Genomic DNA, 15903 nt, shown 5'->3' with positions numbered 1-15903 from the left:
GGGCAGGCCCTAGTGGTCTCCGTGGGCAGGCCCTAGTGGTCTCCGTGGGCAGGCCCTAGTGGTCTCCGTGGGCAGGCCCTAGTGGTCTCCGTGGGCAGGCCCTCCTGGTCTCCGTGGGCAGGCCTGGGGTGGGCGCTCATGTTATCCTTTATCCCCAGTCTCCTGCTTTGCTCAGTTAAGCAGGCCTGCTGCACAGCCTGGGGCAGGAGCGGAACAGCCTGGGAACTGTGTCTGCCTGTGATGGTGCTCGGGGAAGCCTGCTGATGTGACAGGTGTGTGTCTGTCTTAGCATAATCCCCAAGACAATTAGTGGGGTCTCCACCTCTCCCTCATTTTACAGAAGGCACCGAGACTCAGGAAGCAAGGTGACTTGCCACAAAGAAAGGTTCCACAAGGATCAAGGGGAGCTGGTCCAGGGAGGGAAGCGTGGTGCCCTCAGGATGGCCACAGTGAGGTGCTACGTGAATGTCTTTCGCCAGGGGAGGAGCACAGCCTGTGTGATGCACAATTTAGGGTGTTGCCCCTCAGAGGAGCTTGCCTACCTCAGTCTGGGAGTGTGCCCAGCATAAGCAGGTACTTATGCTGGTGTCTTGGCTTGGGACATCCTGACTGTGGGCTGGGGACCATTGCTGGAGCTCTGGGCTCTGGGTAGAAATCCGGCACTGTATCAGGGTATGCACTGTATGCGGGCTTTGTGGTCTGCTCATTTACTGAAGCACTGAGGGCCTAACTTGAAGAAGGTACGTCACACACCTGTTCTCTCCCCTTCCCTGGCTCGGCAGCTTCTTGCTGTCCTACTGATGTTAAGGACTGTTCCCATGAAGTCCTACACAGCATCTGTCTTGGAGGGTCTTGCATCTTTGGGTGGTATTAGCTTGAGGTTATAGCCTTCATTGTACCCAAGCTGATACTTGGTGGCTTCCCTAGAACTGTTCTGTTTGATCTTTGTCCTGAATGAACAGACAGGACTATGCCATCTTGTGTCACGAGCAAGCTGGGGATGTGCAGAGACACTGAGGGACTGGCCTGTGATCTCAGCCCTGGTAGGAGGCAGGTGTGTGGGTCGGTCTGCTCAGGCAGGGTGACAGCCTCAGCTGGTGCTGGAGTGGGTAGACTTCCCCCGACACTGGCCTGCCCTCTGGTGGCCCCTGTGGATAGCAGAAGGCTGGGCTTCTGCTCACGCATCTCTGCCCTCCTATGGCTGAGTCTTAGCCTACCTAAGAGAGGTGAGGCAGCTGCTGAGCACTGAGCCATGGGGGTGAACAGCGAGGCCGCCTCAGTAATGTCTGTCATTGTCTGCAGCCCACAGTCAGTCATAAGCCACCTGTCTGTTCAGGGAACTGTCTATATGACTGGCTAGGCTTAGGTTCTCCGCAGAAAAACAAAGGCAACCTGCGCTAGCCACACGGGGGCCGGCAGCACCAGACACAGCTCAGGCCCCGAGAGACCCTGTGAGTGGGGCCACTGTTTCTCTCCTCTTCTGTCTCCTCTTACTGGTACTGAGCATTCCAGACCTGGCACGCTGTGTCTATGACAGTATCTGAGACAGGGGAAGAGAATCCTCGGCTTCTGTACCCTACTGAGCTGATTGTGCACATGTGCACATTCAATACATGGATGTAATATATTCAATAAACAAATAAGCCTGCACACACATTCATGATCTATATACATGCTTGCACACCCACATGCGCACACAAACATACTCATGTGTCCACATGCACAGCTGGGCTAGGGATGTGCAAATACGCACACAGTGACACACGCATTCAAATTGGTGTGCTTGATAGGAGTGCACTCTCAAGGACACACACACGTGCACACAGGCACACTCACGATCTATGTATGTATGTGCACAGGTAGACTAGGGAGGTGCAGATGGGCACACAATTACATTTAAACTGGTATTGTTGATAAGAATGCACTCTCAAAGACACACACACACACACACACACACACACACACACACACACACACTCCTTTTCCCTTTTCCTATCCTTATCTCTGTCTCTCTTCCTGAACCACTGCTTCACTGTTGCCTGTCCTCTTGAGCAGGCTGCTGTGCGCCTGCTCACTCTCCCACTCAAGATTGCCGTCTGAGACGATCATCTGCCACCTCTGCACAGAGTCCCAGCAAAACAAAAGATGAGCAATTCTGCATATGGGAAGGGTGGGGGAAATTAATTAGGAATGACAAGGGACCCACTCTGCAGTTCCACAGTCTCTGCTGCTGACTTGCTGGCTGTGGTTGTGGCCCCAGCAGGTGCATGCATGACAGACATCTGGGCGCTGCCTACTCTCAGCAGCCTCAGGCATCTGGCTACAACCTGTCCACTTCCCTCAGCCTCTGGCCTCAGCATGCCAGCACCCAGGGATATAGAGGGGGCAGCCGACTTAAGTGTCTCCCAGAGTAGGAGGCGATGTCCCCTCTGTGCAGTCTAGATTCTGGGCTTGGGAGCTATATTCCTATCCCTGTTTTTTCTGAGCCTCAGTTTTCTCTGCTGCAAAGAGGGTACAGCCTAGCTGGGGTGCTAAGGGTGACCCGGGGCCAGTTAAGCCTCAAGAGGAGGGAATGAGAATTAGCAAGCCCGGGGCAGGTCTCCTGCAAAGGGCTACTGTGGTGTCTGAGGACGGCCTCCAGGAGGCCAGCCCTCTGTACCCGAGTCCACGGTGGAGGTAGTGAGGATTCCTGGCAGTCAAGCTTTCCAAGAATCAGAATGCAGGTGATGTCACTGGGGCCAGGTTCTGCCCTGTGAAATGGGCAACACACTGCCACCTAGGTAGGCCCTTGAGAGGGGGCAGGCAGCAGAGAGCTCAGCAGGTGGCAGGCATTGTTGTCATTTTGGAGCTTGACTGGCCAGCCTAGGGCAGGGCTCCCACTAGGAGAGTGCAGAGGAGAAGTACAGAGGGAAGGGTGCAGGGGAGGGTGCAGAGGGAGGGCATGGGGAGGGTGCTAGTATGCAAATCTTTGGTGTCTGCAGTCAGGGTGCAGTGGGGGGTGCAGGGGAGGGTGCAGAGGGAGGGCATGGGGAGGGTGCTAGTATGCAAATCTTTGGTGTCTGCAGTCAGGCAGAACACCTGCTGGCCTGTTCCAGTTTCCATTCATGCTCGCCTTGGACACACCTCCCCTAGGGCCACCCTGGCCCTGCCCTCTGCCAGGTGTAAGGGACACTGGACCTGCGCTGGTCCAGACCATCAAGGTAGGGATGGGGATCCAGTGCCTAAGGAGGGGGGGTGAGGGGACACTTCTGGACGAGATGGCCTTTGAGTTGGGCCTTATGAATATGAGACGTTAGGAAGGACCTCGGTTGTGGGGACAGCTGAAGACGATGTCTAGGGATAGGTACAGGCATGGTCACATACAGAGCAGAGATCGCAGTCAAGGCTGTTGTGGGAACTTCGTGGGGACCTGAGCTGGATTGTCTGAGTCAACCCGGGGCAGCTCAAGGGCCCTGTGTGCCACGAGGACTGTCCTGGAGGCAGCGGGGAGCTGTGGAGGGATCTGGAGGAGTCCCAGGGAATCTGTGAGGAACTCGGGCTCCTCTTTTTTTTCAGTGGGGCTGAAGGCTTCAGGCAGCCTGTGGGAGCTGCTCAGGCAGGAAGCTCCTGTAGAAGAGGGAGCTGGTGCCTGCCCACCCCAGGGGGTTCTTTGCATCCACCATAGGCTTGGGCATGGGATACAGGTGTGTGGGATCCTGACCCCAGTCCTTTCTGCTCCTGGACATCCTCAGGTACGCCACGCCACTTGCGTTCTCCGCGCCAACAGTCCCTTGTGCATGAAGGAGGACCTCCAGCAGTTCCACCCCAGTTGCTAACTGGGCAACTAAACGTGCAGGGTGATAGCTTAGAAGGGTGGCGTTTTATCATTTGGGGTTGGAAGAGGGAGCCTGGCTATGGACTGTGTCCCTTAGGTATGGCTCTGCACCCCAGCTTCTGTGTCTGTGGTAGCCAGGGTGGCAGATGCCTCCCCCATAGGCAGGAAGACTGAGAGACCCCTGAGTTACCCCTCTGTGGATGCTCCCTCTGAGTTCAGGAGCACCTGGGGTCTCCACTGTCTACAGGCTAGGCTCAGGAAATGGGTTCAGCCAGGGGTCACTCTGCCCCAGCTGAGCCCTAGGGACCATGCTCACTCTGGGGCTGAATGCCTGATCCTAGGAAGCGGAAACTGGGGCTGGACAGGCTCTGCTTCAGCTGCTTGCTGAGTGTCGGCAGCCTCATCAGCTCTCAGGGAACCGAACCTCACGCTTCAGGGGGACCCCGTAATGATTGGCCACAAGGAGGTCATTTATATTGGCTAAGCAGGCCTAATTAGGCTTGATCTGAAGGTTAGCAGAAGCTCACAGAAAAGCTGTTAAGGGGTTAACCTCGGAGAGATTACGTTGTATTCAGCGCTCTGTTAAAGTTTGAATTAATTTTTCCCATGGGTTTGCTCACATTCTAATTTTCAACTAAATGAGACATCTGTTTCAGAAAAGGAAAATTTGCTCTGGTTGTCATGGCAACTATCATTCTGTAAGAAAATTATTCCAATGGTTACTTTAGAACAGAAAGACAGGGATTCAGGACATAAAGCTGCCTTCGGCTCAGTCGGAATTCTGATGGGCCACTCTCTGTAGCCACGAGGAGCCTTGGATGGTGAGGCCAGTGGCAGGTGGAGGTGGTGCCAGGCCCATGTGTTGGGTTGGGGTAGAAGCTGGTGCAGGGACTCCTGGGCACCCTAATATCCTGGCTTGAGCGTTCATAGATGGTATTCTAAAGTTGAATGGCAGTGAGGGCCAGGGCAGGATGGGTGTAGCCTTCTTGGGAAATGCCAGAAAGCCATATGGAGAGCTGGTCACTGTGGCTATTCAGAGCGCTAGGCTTCCCTGGATACAAAGGGTCAGTGCACCCCAAACAGCACCCCAGGAGGCTCCAGTGCAGACTTCACACTGAAGATGGTTCCTCTTTTGTCTCCTGGGTCAGCAGTAACTGTTGGTTGCTGTGTCCAGGCCATGGTGACCCAAAGGCCTTAGTGAGGCCCTTGGAGTCTGCTTAGACCTTGCTGACTATAGCCAAGCCACCCAGGACTGCCCACCACCCCGGGAAAAGCCTCAGAAATATCTTCAGGCTCTGCCTCCCTCTGCTCTTCAGTGCTAATGGTAGGCAATGGCATCTGGGGCATTGCCTGTGTGCACACATCCCCCTGCGGTGTCCAGCCATACCCTTGTTAGCCTCTCTTCCTCTGCGTTGCACTTAGCAGGAAACAGTAGCCACCCTTGGGGTTAAGCCTGGGAGAGGTGAAGGGCCCGTCCAGGGCAGAGTCAGTATGACCTTGCTTGGATGGCATCCCAACCTGTCGGAGGGGGCAAACAGCCTCCCGACTTCCAAGAGCTGAGGTCCTTGCTGACTGCTGCCCCTGGCCGGGAGCAAGGCAGAAGCTCACCTGTGCTTTGGGGATGGGAGTGGGGAGTCTCATGGCCCACAGCTGGGTGGGGTAAGATATTGAGGGAAGGAGAGGCAGAGAACAGGTCGGGAGAGGAAGTGGAACAGTTTGGGGTTAGATACCCTGCGGGATTTGATTCACCACAGGCTCTGCCATGAGTGCTGTGTGGTCCTGGGGTGTGGAACGGCTCCTCTGGGCATCCTCATGAGAGAGTCTGTCCAATCTTCCCTCCAGAGTAAGGCTCTGTGGTGCTGGGTGAGGAAAAGCTGGCAGGCAGGGTGGCCTGGGCTGGCTTCCGGCATCCATGGGCTACCTCCCGTGTTTCTAAGAGCTACCCCTGCAGTGGCTCAGGAGCGCCAACACTAACAGGTGCCTCTTCTCCACACTGATAGGGCTTTGTCCTGATGTATAAATATTTGATTAGCGTTTTGAAAAGTGAAGCCTGTGTTGGGAAGACAGCAGGTAGTCACACATTGTTCCCCGTCCTGTGTGTTGGCAGGATGCTCAGTGATTTCCAGGCTGCCGTGGTCTTTCTGATCCCCACCTCGCCCCTTCAGCTGCAGTTCCGAGAATCCTAGATGGTGATTCAGAAATTGCATAGCCGTTGGAGTCCGTAGAGAGGGGGCTGCCAGCACCAACCAGGGACACGGCAGAAAAGGACCCTTACCTTGTTACCACGGTGTGTGACTTGGGGATGGGCGGTCAACAATAACTCTTATCAGCTGAAGTTTCCTTTCTGCTCTCAGGTTCTCTGAGCTCTCCTATCCTGCTTCCTCTTTAGAAGTGATGTTCCTAGCCATTGAAAACGCAATTTGAAAAACCCTCCCCTACATAAAACCTTACACCCAGACTTTGTGGGCGGCTTTTAGGAGTGGTCCATGGTGATGGGTGTGATGGTGATGATGGTGGTAGTGGAGGTGATAGGGATCGTGATACTGGTGGTGATGATAGTAATAGTGGTTTTATTGATGAACAGTGATGAAGGTCATGGTGGTGGAGGCAGAGATAATAATGGTGATGGTTGTATGGAGGTGATGGTGGTGACCATGGTGATGGTGGAGGTGGTATACAGATGGAAGTGGTACCTGAGATGGTCAAAGTGATAGGGATGGTGAAAGTGATGATGGTCATGGCTATGGTGGAGGTGATGGTGGTGACAGGGATGGTGACTGTGGATGTGCGGACTGGATGGTGGAGGTGATGAAGGTAGTGATGGAGGTGATAGAGATCGTGGAGGTGATGGTGACGGAGGGGGTGAAGATGGTGGTACCATGGCAGGGCACTGAGTTCTCATTATTGAGCAGACAGTGCCACCTCCATTAAACAGAGAACTCCAGACACTGAGCTCTGGAGGAGTCAGGTGTTTACCACTTGTGGTCAATCTCATTTTCTTAAAACTCACCCCTTGTTCAAGTCACATCGGTGGCAAGTGGTGGACTATCCTGACCTCAGTCAGTTTGACCCCAGGGTCCCCTTGAAGCTGTGTGTAAGTAGCGTGTGTATGTGTGTCGTTTTCTTTCAGAAGAACACTTAGCTTTCTGCAGATGGGCAGGAGCAGGTCTGAGTCAGCATGTCTGAGGGAGGAGGCATCTGACAGGGTCACCTCTGCCTGTGCTGCTCTTCCAGTGGCCAATCCCAGTCCAACCACTGTCCCCTGGTGGACACTTCTCATGTGCGGGGATCCTGTGGGTTAGATGGCCATTCTGTACCTGGGCCTTGATCCCTGGTTCACCTCTTATCTACCTGAGGTGAGAATCATGGTCCCCAGCCCAGGGACAGGGCCACCTCTTCCACTGGAGGCTCAGGAGCCTGCTCCACTAGGCAGAGGAATCAGGCATAGCCACAGATGCCTGCGACTTAGGAGTCAGGGCTGGGTGGTGGTAGCTGGTGTGTGCTGACTGTCTTTAGCAAGCTTTGCTGGAGGTCTGTGTGACAAGGAGCCAGCCTCAGCTTTGAGGTGCTGGCTATGACATGGTACCAAGTCTGCTCTGTGTCCTGACTACAGTGACAAGACCACAGTGTCCTGACCACAGTGACCAAATCACAGTGACAGGATCAAAGTGTCCTGACCACAGTAGTCAGATCACAGTGACAGGATCACAGTGTCCTGACCACAGTGACCAGAGGGCCCTCAGCTCCATTCACCAGCATTTATCTGCCTCCAGGGCTGGTGTCTGACATAGAAAAAGGACCTTTGGACTCCCCCATATGATCCAGAGTGGCCACCCCTCCTTCACACGCCCGGGGCCAGCACTACAGGCTTGATGTTGAGAAAAGCAGTCCTAGGTCTCAGAGTGACAGCTCCACAGGCCCTGTGTCACCCAGGTACCTTCCCTTCCTCTGGGAAACACGCAGAGACCTCAGTCCTACAGCTCAGAGCCTACGAGGATAGGATTCGGAGTTCTTACATGGGGTTCTATGGAACCTCTGGAAGTCCTAAGTAGTCATGTTGGTGGCTGCCAACAGTGTAGGCCATCAGTGGGTTCACAGCCATTGATGTCAGCCATGTTGGCCAAGGGTAGGATTCAGGTGGCAACTTTGGGCACACAAGGGACCATGGGGGCAATGCCTGGCCTTACCCAGCTCGTGGTGTGTGCTGGTTGGCAAATTAAGGGGCTGTCTGTACTGCTTGGCTGCTGTTCCTGGAGTCCGCCTCACCCCGGTCTGGCTGCACTGACGGCAGCTGGTCGCCATGGCTGCTTGGCCTTGTACCCTTCTCTCTGACTGTGCCATCCTTGAGACCCTCCCTAAAGTGCCCCTCTTCTCTCCTAGGCAGCCCTGGTTCTATGGCTGGGGATTCAACCTCCCGCGAGGGCAAGCGCTGCTGGAAAAGTGGAATCTCATCCCGGAAGGTGTCGATATCCTCATAACTCACGGACCACCACTGGGTAAGCGCTGGTTTACTTGCCCAGGCTGGACGGGGTCCTGGAGGATGGAGTGTTTGGTGCCAGGCTGTGCCCAAAGGAGCCCTGGGTTGGTCAACTAGGTCTGACTTGCTGGGGTGCCACCCTCACCCAGCCAAATGCCACCTCCTGATGTTGCTCCTGGCTGCTGTACCCTAACTCTGAGCCTGTTGCTCACCTGCCGCCACTTCCCGGACCCCCTGGCTTCCTGCCTGGTCCCCACCAGTCCCTTCTCCTGTCCATCTAACTCGCCCCCAGCTCTTTTCTCTGATGATGCTGTCGCTCCTCCAGGCTTGTACCTTGTGTTGACCACCCTGGCTCCTCACTGCCCTCCAGTCCTAGGCAGCTGCTCCTCCATTTTCAGGGGAGGACACCTGAAGCCCAGGCCTCTATGGGAAGAGCACAACAAGCTGCTGACCAGGTTGTGCCTCTCTCTGCCAAGGGCCTCCAGGCCATGGGCCAAGTCCTTCCTCAGTTTCATCTGAGTTGTGTGGGTTCAGTGGTCCTCCACCCCTCATCCTCTCTATTTCCTGTTCTCCTCCCCTTCCTTCCTCTGCTTCCTTTTCTTCCCTCCTTCCAGATTTCCTCCTCTTCTTCCCCTTCCACTCTTGATTTATCTGTCTACCCATTCATCTTTTTCCATCTATCCATCCATCCATCCATCCATTCATCCATCATCCATCCATCATCCACCCGCCCATCCATCAATCATCCATCCATCCATCATCCATCAATTTTAATTCATCCATTCATCATCCTTCCTCCATTCAGCCGCCCATAATTACCCATCCTCAATCTTTATCTCCCATCATCCATCCACCCCCTATCATTTATTCATCTGTCCAGCTGTCAATCATTCATCTACCTATCCATACACTCTCCCACCTGCCTGTCTGTCTGTCCGTCCGTCCGTCCGTCCGTCCGTCTGCCCATCCATCCATCCATCCATCCATCCATCCATCCATCCATCCATCCATCCATCCATCCAGAATTCCATCCTTTGGCTTCCTCTCTCCAGATGCCCTGCCCTAGTCACAAAGCACACTGCATGCCTGTTTTGGGAATGCCCATGCACTAGGTGTCCCAGCCGGTTCTAAAGCACTTCCTTTCCGATTGTAGTTGCCAGGGCAATTGGGTGACTACAGTTAGAGACTCCCACCCCCAGCCCTGTCAGCCCACAGTGCCACATAAAGATGGGCCTACATGATTCCAGTTCCAAGGGCAGCACTTCTGACAGCTGGATGAAGCCAAGACATGGGGATATGAACCTGTCTGTGCAAGGTCCAGGAGCCGCAGACCCTAACTCTACCGCGGATCCCAAGCCGCTGCCAATCCTGGCTCTACCGCGGATCCCAGGCCACCCCATCACCCAGTGCCGTGTCTGTCCCCCTTCATTCCCTCCCTCCCTCTCTGCTGGGTCTTCACTCTCTCCTCCCCTTCTCTCCTCTCCTGGGCTGTGCTCTGTCTCTTCCAGCGAGGCTTGCTGGGTGCACTGAGTTGAAGCTCTCCAGCCCTTGCTGGCAGCTCTATAGCATGTCTCACCCACCCAAACAGAGAGGGGCCGACAGAAACCTGACTGCTCACTCGAGGCATCAATTATTCTTCGTTTGTGTAGCCATGTGAGGATAATAAGCCACCACCATATGGGGCGGCTCCGGGAGGCTGGCGGCCAACAGACACAGCGGGCACCATGAGAGTGTGCCTCAGCCAAGGAAACTAGCTCATGCTTCTGTGCACCCCTTCCCCCATCTCATGTATCCCAGGCTGGCCTGGCAGTTTTTATGTAGCCGAGGATGACCTTGAACTCATATTTCCACCTCCACCTCCCCTGGGCTGGAATCAGAGCCATGCGCCGTCATGTCTATGAGTACCCAGAGTCCCTTCCTGATAGTCAAGCGGTCTACCAACAGAGCCGTGCTGCAGCTTCTGTGGGGTTTTGTAGAGGACATTTTTATATTGGAAATCTCCCTCTGAGGCTATGGAGGCTCCACTCTGCTTCCAGCCACTGGGGTACCACAGACTCAGTTTGCTCTTCTCTGCAATGGGTGGCTACACATAACCCTTGGAGCTGCAGGAACAGTCATGGGCTGAGATCTGTAGTGGTGACGTGCACCTGGGCCCAGGTACCTGGCCTCCCCTTGGCTCTTGTGAAGGAACCTCTTAGCACAGCCCTGCCCACGAAGGGAAGTTGAGCCTCCAGGAGCTGCCTCGTGACTAGGCTTCTCTCTAGGGGCAGAGGCAGGGTTCTGAGAAAGCAGCTCTTCCGGGGCTGTAGCATAGGACTCCAGGTGCCACCCAGTTTGCACTAACAGATGCCCGCTGTCTCCATCGGTGACCTCATTGTCTCCCCGCACAGGCTTTCTAGACTGGGTCCCCAAGAAGATGCAGCGTGTGGGCTGCGTGGAGCTGCTCAACACAGTCCAGAGGCGAGTCCAGCCACGGCTGCATGTCTTTGGTCACATTCATGAAGGTGAGTCGGCAGATGGAGAGGGAACCCCCACTGGGGTGCTTCTAGCCGGCTCTTCTGAGGGGTTTCTTGTCTTCCTCAAGTCCTCCTCACTAGCTTCCTCGCTGACTTCTGCAGGAGGCAGCCTGCTTCTGTGGCCCATGAATAGACTGCCTTACACGCTTGCTGCCTTGGTTAGTGTGGACATGCTGACTAGCAGAAGGCGAACTCACTGGAGTGGCAGGGATGGCCACCCTGTGGGCAGGTGGCTCACAGTCCTAACTACCCACACTGCCCGCATAGCCCATCCCCGCACACCAGCTTAGTCCTCAGGCATTAGTCCTGGAGCCTAAGCTCAACTACTGATGTAACCCTGCTGGTCCCCCTCCCCACACTCCTGCTGTTGTTTTCAGACAGGGACCAGCAGGCCTCACAGCCCCATCTGACAGGAACCATGTGGCTGCTTCAGTTGGGATAGGGACTGACAAGGCTTGTCCCAGAAGAAGGGTTGACTGGTCGCTGACCCTGGCTGTGGTGGGACCAGGGCTCCTGGGCCTTCACACTGTCCACATCTAATAGTTTTCTAACTTGGAAGTAAACAAACTCTTAACAATTTCCTGAGCATCTCTGCAGTGTCCTTGGAAGTCAAGATAGCAGAGCACACTGGTCCCTGGAGAAGCTCCCTGATTGCCAGGCAGCAGCCAGGCAGCCAAAGGTAGAACATAAGAGCTCGTAGGGCAGCTCATGAACCCTGCCTGAGATTATCATGCTGGTAGTCTTCTTGGACCCTCTTGTGTGCATGCAGGGCCAACATATGTAAGGTTGCCTGGGGCCCAAACCATACCCCTACATATGTGTAGAGGCAAAATGGCGCTCCAGACAAGAAAGGGAGAGAGCGTGTCCCTTCTGGTGTGACGACAGTCTGAGCCAGAAGGGACCTCAGCAAGCAGAGGTGGTGGGGGAGGGCATGCGATTGGAAGATGGGAACATGGCAGTGGTGACTGTGGTAATGTGAGGCTGAGGCTCAGTGGTGACAAAGATGCTGGTGGCAGGGACACTGAAGACAGCAAGGATGGTGATGTCATGACAGGGCAGTGCTGGCAATAATGGGGGTGTTGGCGATGGTGATAGCAGTATGAAAATTATAACAGTGAGGGTGATGATAGTGATGGTGTCAATGACAGTGGACACGGGGTGGTAGCAGCGGTATGGAGAAGGATTAGGGCTGAAGAGGAGGAGAACACTCAGGGTGCAAACGCTGATGCCATGGTGATAATGGCAGTGTCGGGGACAGCAACAAAGATGGTAGTGATGTAGCCTAGGTGACAGTGCTGATGATGGATGGGTATGGGGATGATGACGCCATGGTGACAAAGATGGCAGTGGTGTTGATGATAACGGCACTGGTGATGTTGCTGGTCACGAGATGAGGATGTCGTGGTAATGATGGCAATGGCAGGGATGGTGAGAAAGATGGTGATGTTGAAGATAATGTAGCTGCTGATGTTGGTGACGCTAATGCTGGTGGTCATGGGTGATGACAGCGATGGGATGGGAATGGTAGCTATGATGCTGATACAGTGATGTAGCCTATGGACACAGCATCTGAACACACCTGATCATATCTGATGCTATGGGGATACTGGAGACTGTGGAAATCAGGTGACTATTCCTGATCACATCTGATAGCAGTGGACACAGGGAGCATGCCTAGGACACCATGGTGATGATGCTGGTGGCTAGGAAGATGACATGAGAATGATGACAGTGACTATTCCTGTGACATGCGTTGCCCTAAGCACTGCATTTGGGTGGTGACCTCAGCTGGTCCCCCTGGCAGGCTCAGAACCACCCTCTTAGTATCATTTTCATTTAACAGAGAAGATTTGAGTAGCTTGCCCCACACATGTCCTGCCCATGGTAGAAGAATACATGTAGCTGCCACAGCCACTAGAAAGCTCCAGATTCTGGCCTCACAAGAGTGTGCTTCCTTTCCAGGCTATGGTGTCATGGCAGACGGGACCACCACCTATGTGAATGCATCCGTATGCACTGTGAACTATCAGCCTGTTAACCCTCCCATAGTCATTGACCTCCCAACACCCCGGAACTCCTGACTGCTCCCCACTCCAGCTCTGCCTGCCCATGTCAGCTCCGTGTATCTGACTGAGAGCCTGGATCCCCTAACCTGCCTCCTCCCATGCAGAACAGCCCAGACGGTCCATCTGGCCATGGGACCAGCCAGCAATGAGTAGAATCCTTGGGATAAAAGAAACCGCCTTTGACTGTCAGCCTTCTGCCACCCACTGCTGGGGCCTTGAGCAGCCCCATCGGGGCACCGTGCTCACTTCTGTTTTCTGTGTGTCCGTCTGTCCTTCATCGCAGGGCCTCACAGGCTCACAGCCCTCTCTGGTTGGGGAAATGACAGAAGTGTCACCACACTCGATCAGTACCCTCCTGCTCTGAGGAGCCACTGCCCTTGGATGAGTTCTGGGAAGTTTTTATACACATGTCCTGCTATAAACAAGTGCATCTCCGTGGCTGCGAGCCCCACAGTTGGGGGGTATGGCCTGGGCACACACAGCCCTCCCCTGGCTGGAGGAAAATAGATAGGCCTGCTCCTTGTGTGCAGGGATCTCGGAGTGTTCAGGGACATCTCAGGAATTCCGACAGCCCCTGGCCAGGCCTACAGCCATTGGCTTGGCTTAGTCTCTCTTCTTCCTTAGGACCCTGCTGCCGACGTGGACAGTGGATGGGTGTCCCTAGCTTCTGCTTAGAGCCTGGATCTGGGGGGCTTGGTCCTTCTGGGTGGTTCTTCTGGCTGACTCCTCAATAACAGTGAGGCCATCTTGGGCCCCCTGGGACCACATAACTCTGTAGATCACAACATCCAAGGGGGTTCTGCGGGCTGATCCCCTGTGCCTGGCCATATACATGTCCAATCTGTGTGGCGCACACACCCCTCCACTCCTAACCCGGTTCTGTTCGTGTCCACAATGGGCTTCATTTCTTGATGTGATTTCCCCTTCAGAGGATTGTTTGCTGGGCTTGTCAGTACCACCAGTTACCAGGAGGTGGCGCCGTGACAGAGCAGCCCTGGGCACTGATGGCAAGGCCACCTGGGGTTGCAACCTTTCTTGGGTTAGGCCTGGGTGAGCCCATCTGCAGGGGACAGAGCCAGCAGGCCCTGGGGCAGGAGCAGGCAGGGTCAGAAGTTGTCATTATTTAAAATGCTGATATTTGTTCTCTGTGGACTATTTTTGCACTTATTCTGATTCTTAGTAACACGTCACAAAAATAATTATTATTTGTCCTGACCCTTGCTGTTTTACACCTTCTGTGTCATGCATCTGACACAAAGGCCTCACTTCCTTGGCCTGGCCCCAGCCTTGGAGACCAGCTATCCTGGTACCTTTCATTCAGTATAATGTTGGTTTATCTATGATCATTTCTGCAAGGTAGGTGGGTACTTTTGCCCTGTTATAGAGAAGAGGCCACTGAGGCCAGAGAGACGAGGTCACTCCCCTGAGGATGTACAGCACAAAGTGGGCAGCAACGAGATTAGGACCTCATCTCTGGTCTCCCAGCCCTCACTGTCACCACCAGAGTTCTCTCCACAAGGCAAGGCGTGTGCCAAGACTTTCATTTTAAAGGGTCCTGTTCAAAACTGGCTCGCGTTCATTCTCGATGGAGAGCCCCTTAGACCCTATGGAATTCTGAGCTTCAAGCCTGGTACCCCATCATCATGTGAGACCCATTTCCAATTCTTTTCCTGCAAATGAATGAGCCAGGCTCATGTGATGGCTCTCTGTGGGTGGGGCTGCATTCCCAGGAAGCCTGTGGTGCCAGGACAGGAGTGCCTCACCGGCCACAGGGCTGCAGGAATCCCGCTTGGGCCAAGTGGTTCTTGGTGTGTGGGGACATTTACAAGGCCTCTTCTCTGTGCCTCAGATGCATGGCATATTTGGGGCAGAGGAAACGCACCTCCCGTGTGCTGTCTCATCTCTACAGTTTCTATGTGGACCAAGAACTATAAACTTTTAAACAAAGGTTTTTCCTAGGGCATCTTCAGAATATGGCATATTTTTATGTGGAGAAGAAAAGCTGTGGAGGCAGCTATCTTTAAGGGAAAATTCATTGGAAGTCCTCAAGATTTGAAAGATGGCGGCCTGCTCCTCAATCATTTTGGCATAACTTGATTGTGGCTGTAATTTTTTTGTCAAGCATGTCAGACAATAAAGTCTTTGTAAAAAGAAAAAGCCGAGTCCGCCTGACTGCTCTTTCTGTGGGTGTCCCTGGGTCATGAGGGGGCAGAAGGAGGAAGAACCCCGAGTTCTAGAGGCTAAAGATACCCCTGTGTGTTGGTGATGACCCTCACCTTCTGTGTGTGCAGAGGCTGCAGAAGTGGTGTCACGGCAGGGCTGTGCTTGACTGAATGTCTGAGCTCCTAAATGAAGCACGTGGTGTGTCCCAAGCGCTGGCTTGTTCTAAGGTGATATGGCCAACCAGCCCTAGGCAGACAAAAGGATGGATGGATGGATGGAATGATGGGTGGGTGGCACCCCAGTCTGAGTCTCTCCTGGCTACAAATTTCTACCATTTATACACATCCGCTATCTAGCTATTCATCTTTCCATATCCTCACTCACCCACTGGCTCATACTTTCGTATGTCCATTCATCTACTTACCCAGCAAGCTCTCCATCCATCTACCATCCATCCATCTATCCATCCATCCATCCATCCATTCACCCATTCACCATCCATCCACCCATCCATCCATCCATCTACCATCCATCCATCTATTCATCCATCCATCCATCCATCCATCCACCCATTCACCATCCATCCATTCATCTATCTATCCACCCATCCATCCATCCATCCACCATCCACCCATCCATCCATTCATCCATCCAGCTAACATCTCTCCATCCACAGAATTATTCATCTATCTATGCATCAGCCAAGCTATCTATCCACACTCATTTGGATCATACACTACTGATGAAACTATTACTTTACCTGACCCCCAGGGTATCCATCCATATCCATCCATTCATCCATCCATCCATCCATCCATCCACCCATCAAGTTATCCATTCTTCCACTCATCCTATATAACCCATATC

At 53.8% G+C, this 15903-nt stretch overlaps 1 protein-coding gene across 3 annotated transcripts in view; it reads left to right on the top strand.

The window, feature by feature from the left end:
* Mpped1 (metallophosphoesterase domain containing 1) overlaps window positions 1-15011 on the top strand; it is a 77930-nt gene extending 62919 nt beyond the window's left edge. For all 3 annotated transcript variants that reach the window (XM_026782787.1, XM_013348894.2, XM_026782788.1), the window contains exons 5-7: window positions 8195-8310; window positions 10682-10795; window positions 12770-15011. In XM_026782787.1, the coding sequence (XP_026638588.1) occupies window positions 8195-8310; window positions 10682-10795; window positions 12770-12888 (349 nt within the window). In that variant the 3' untranslated portion in view covers window positions 12889-15011. The remainder of the gene's footprint in view (window positions 1-8194; window positions 8311-10681; window positions 10796-12769) is intronic.
* Window positions 15012-15903: the final 892 nt, after the last annotated feature.

Source organism: Microtus ochrogaster, chromosome 15, assembly GCF_000317375.1.
Source record: "Microtus ochrogaster isolate Prairie Vole_2 chromosome 15, MicOch1.0, whole genome shotgun sequence".
NCBI classification, from domain to species: Eukaryota; Metazoa; Chordata; class Mammalia; order Rodentia; family Cricetidae; genus Microtus; species Microtus ochrogaster.
The sequence above is the reverse complement of the archived record's forward strand: the minus strand, read 5'-3'. Positions and strand labels throughout refer to the sequence as shown.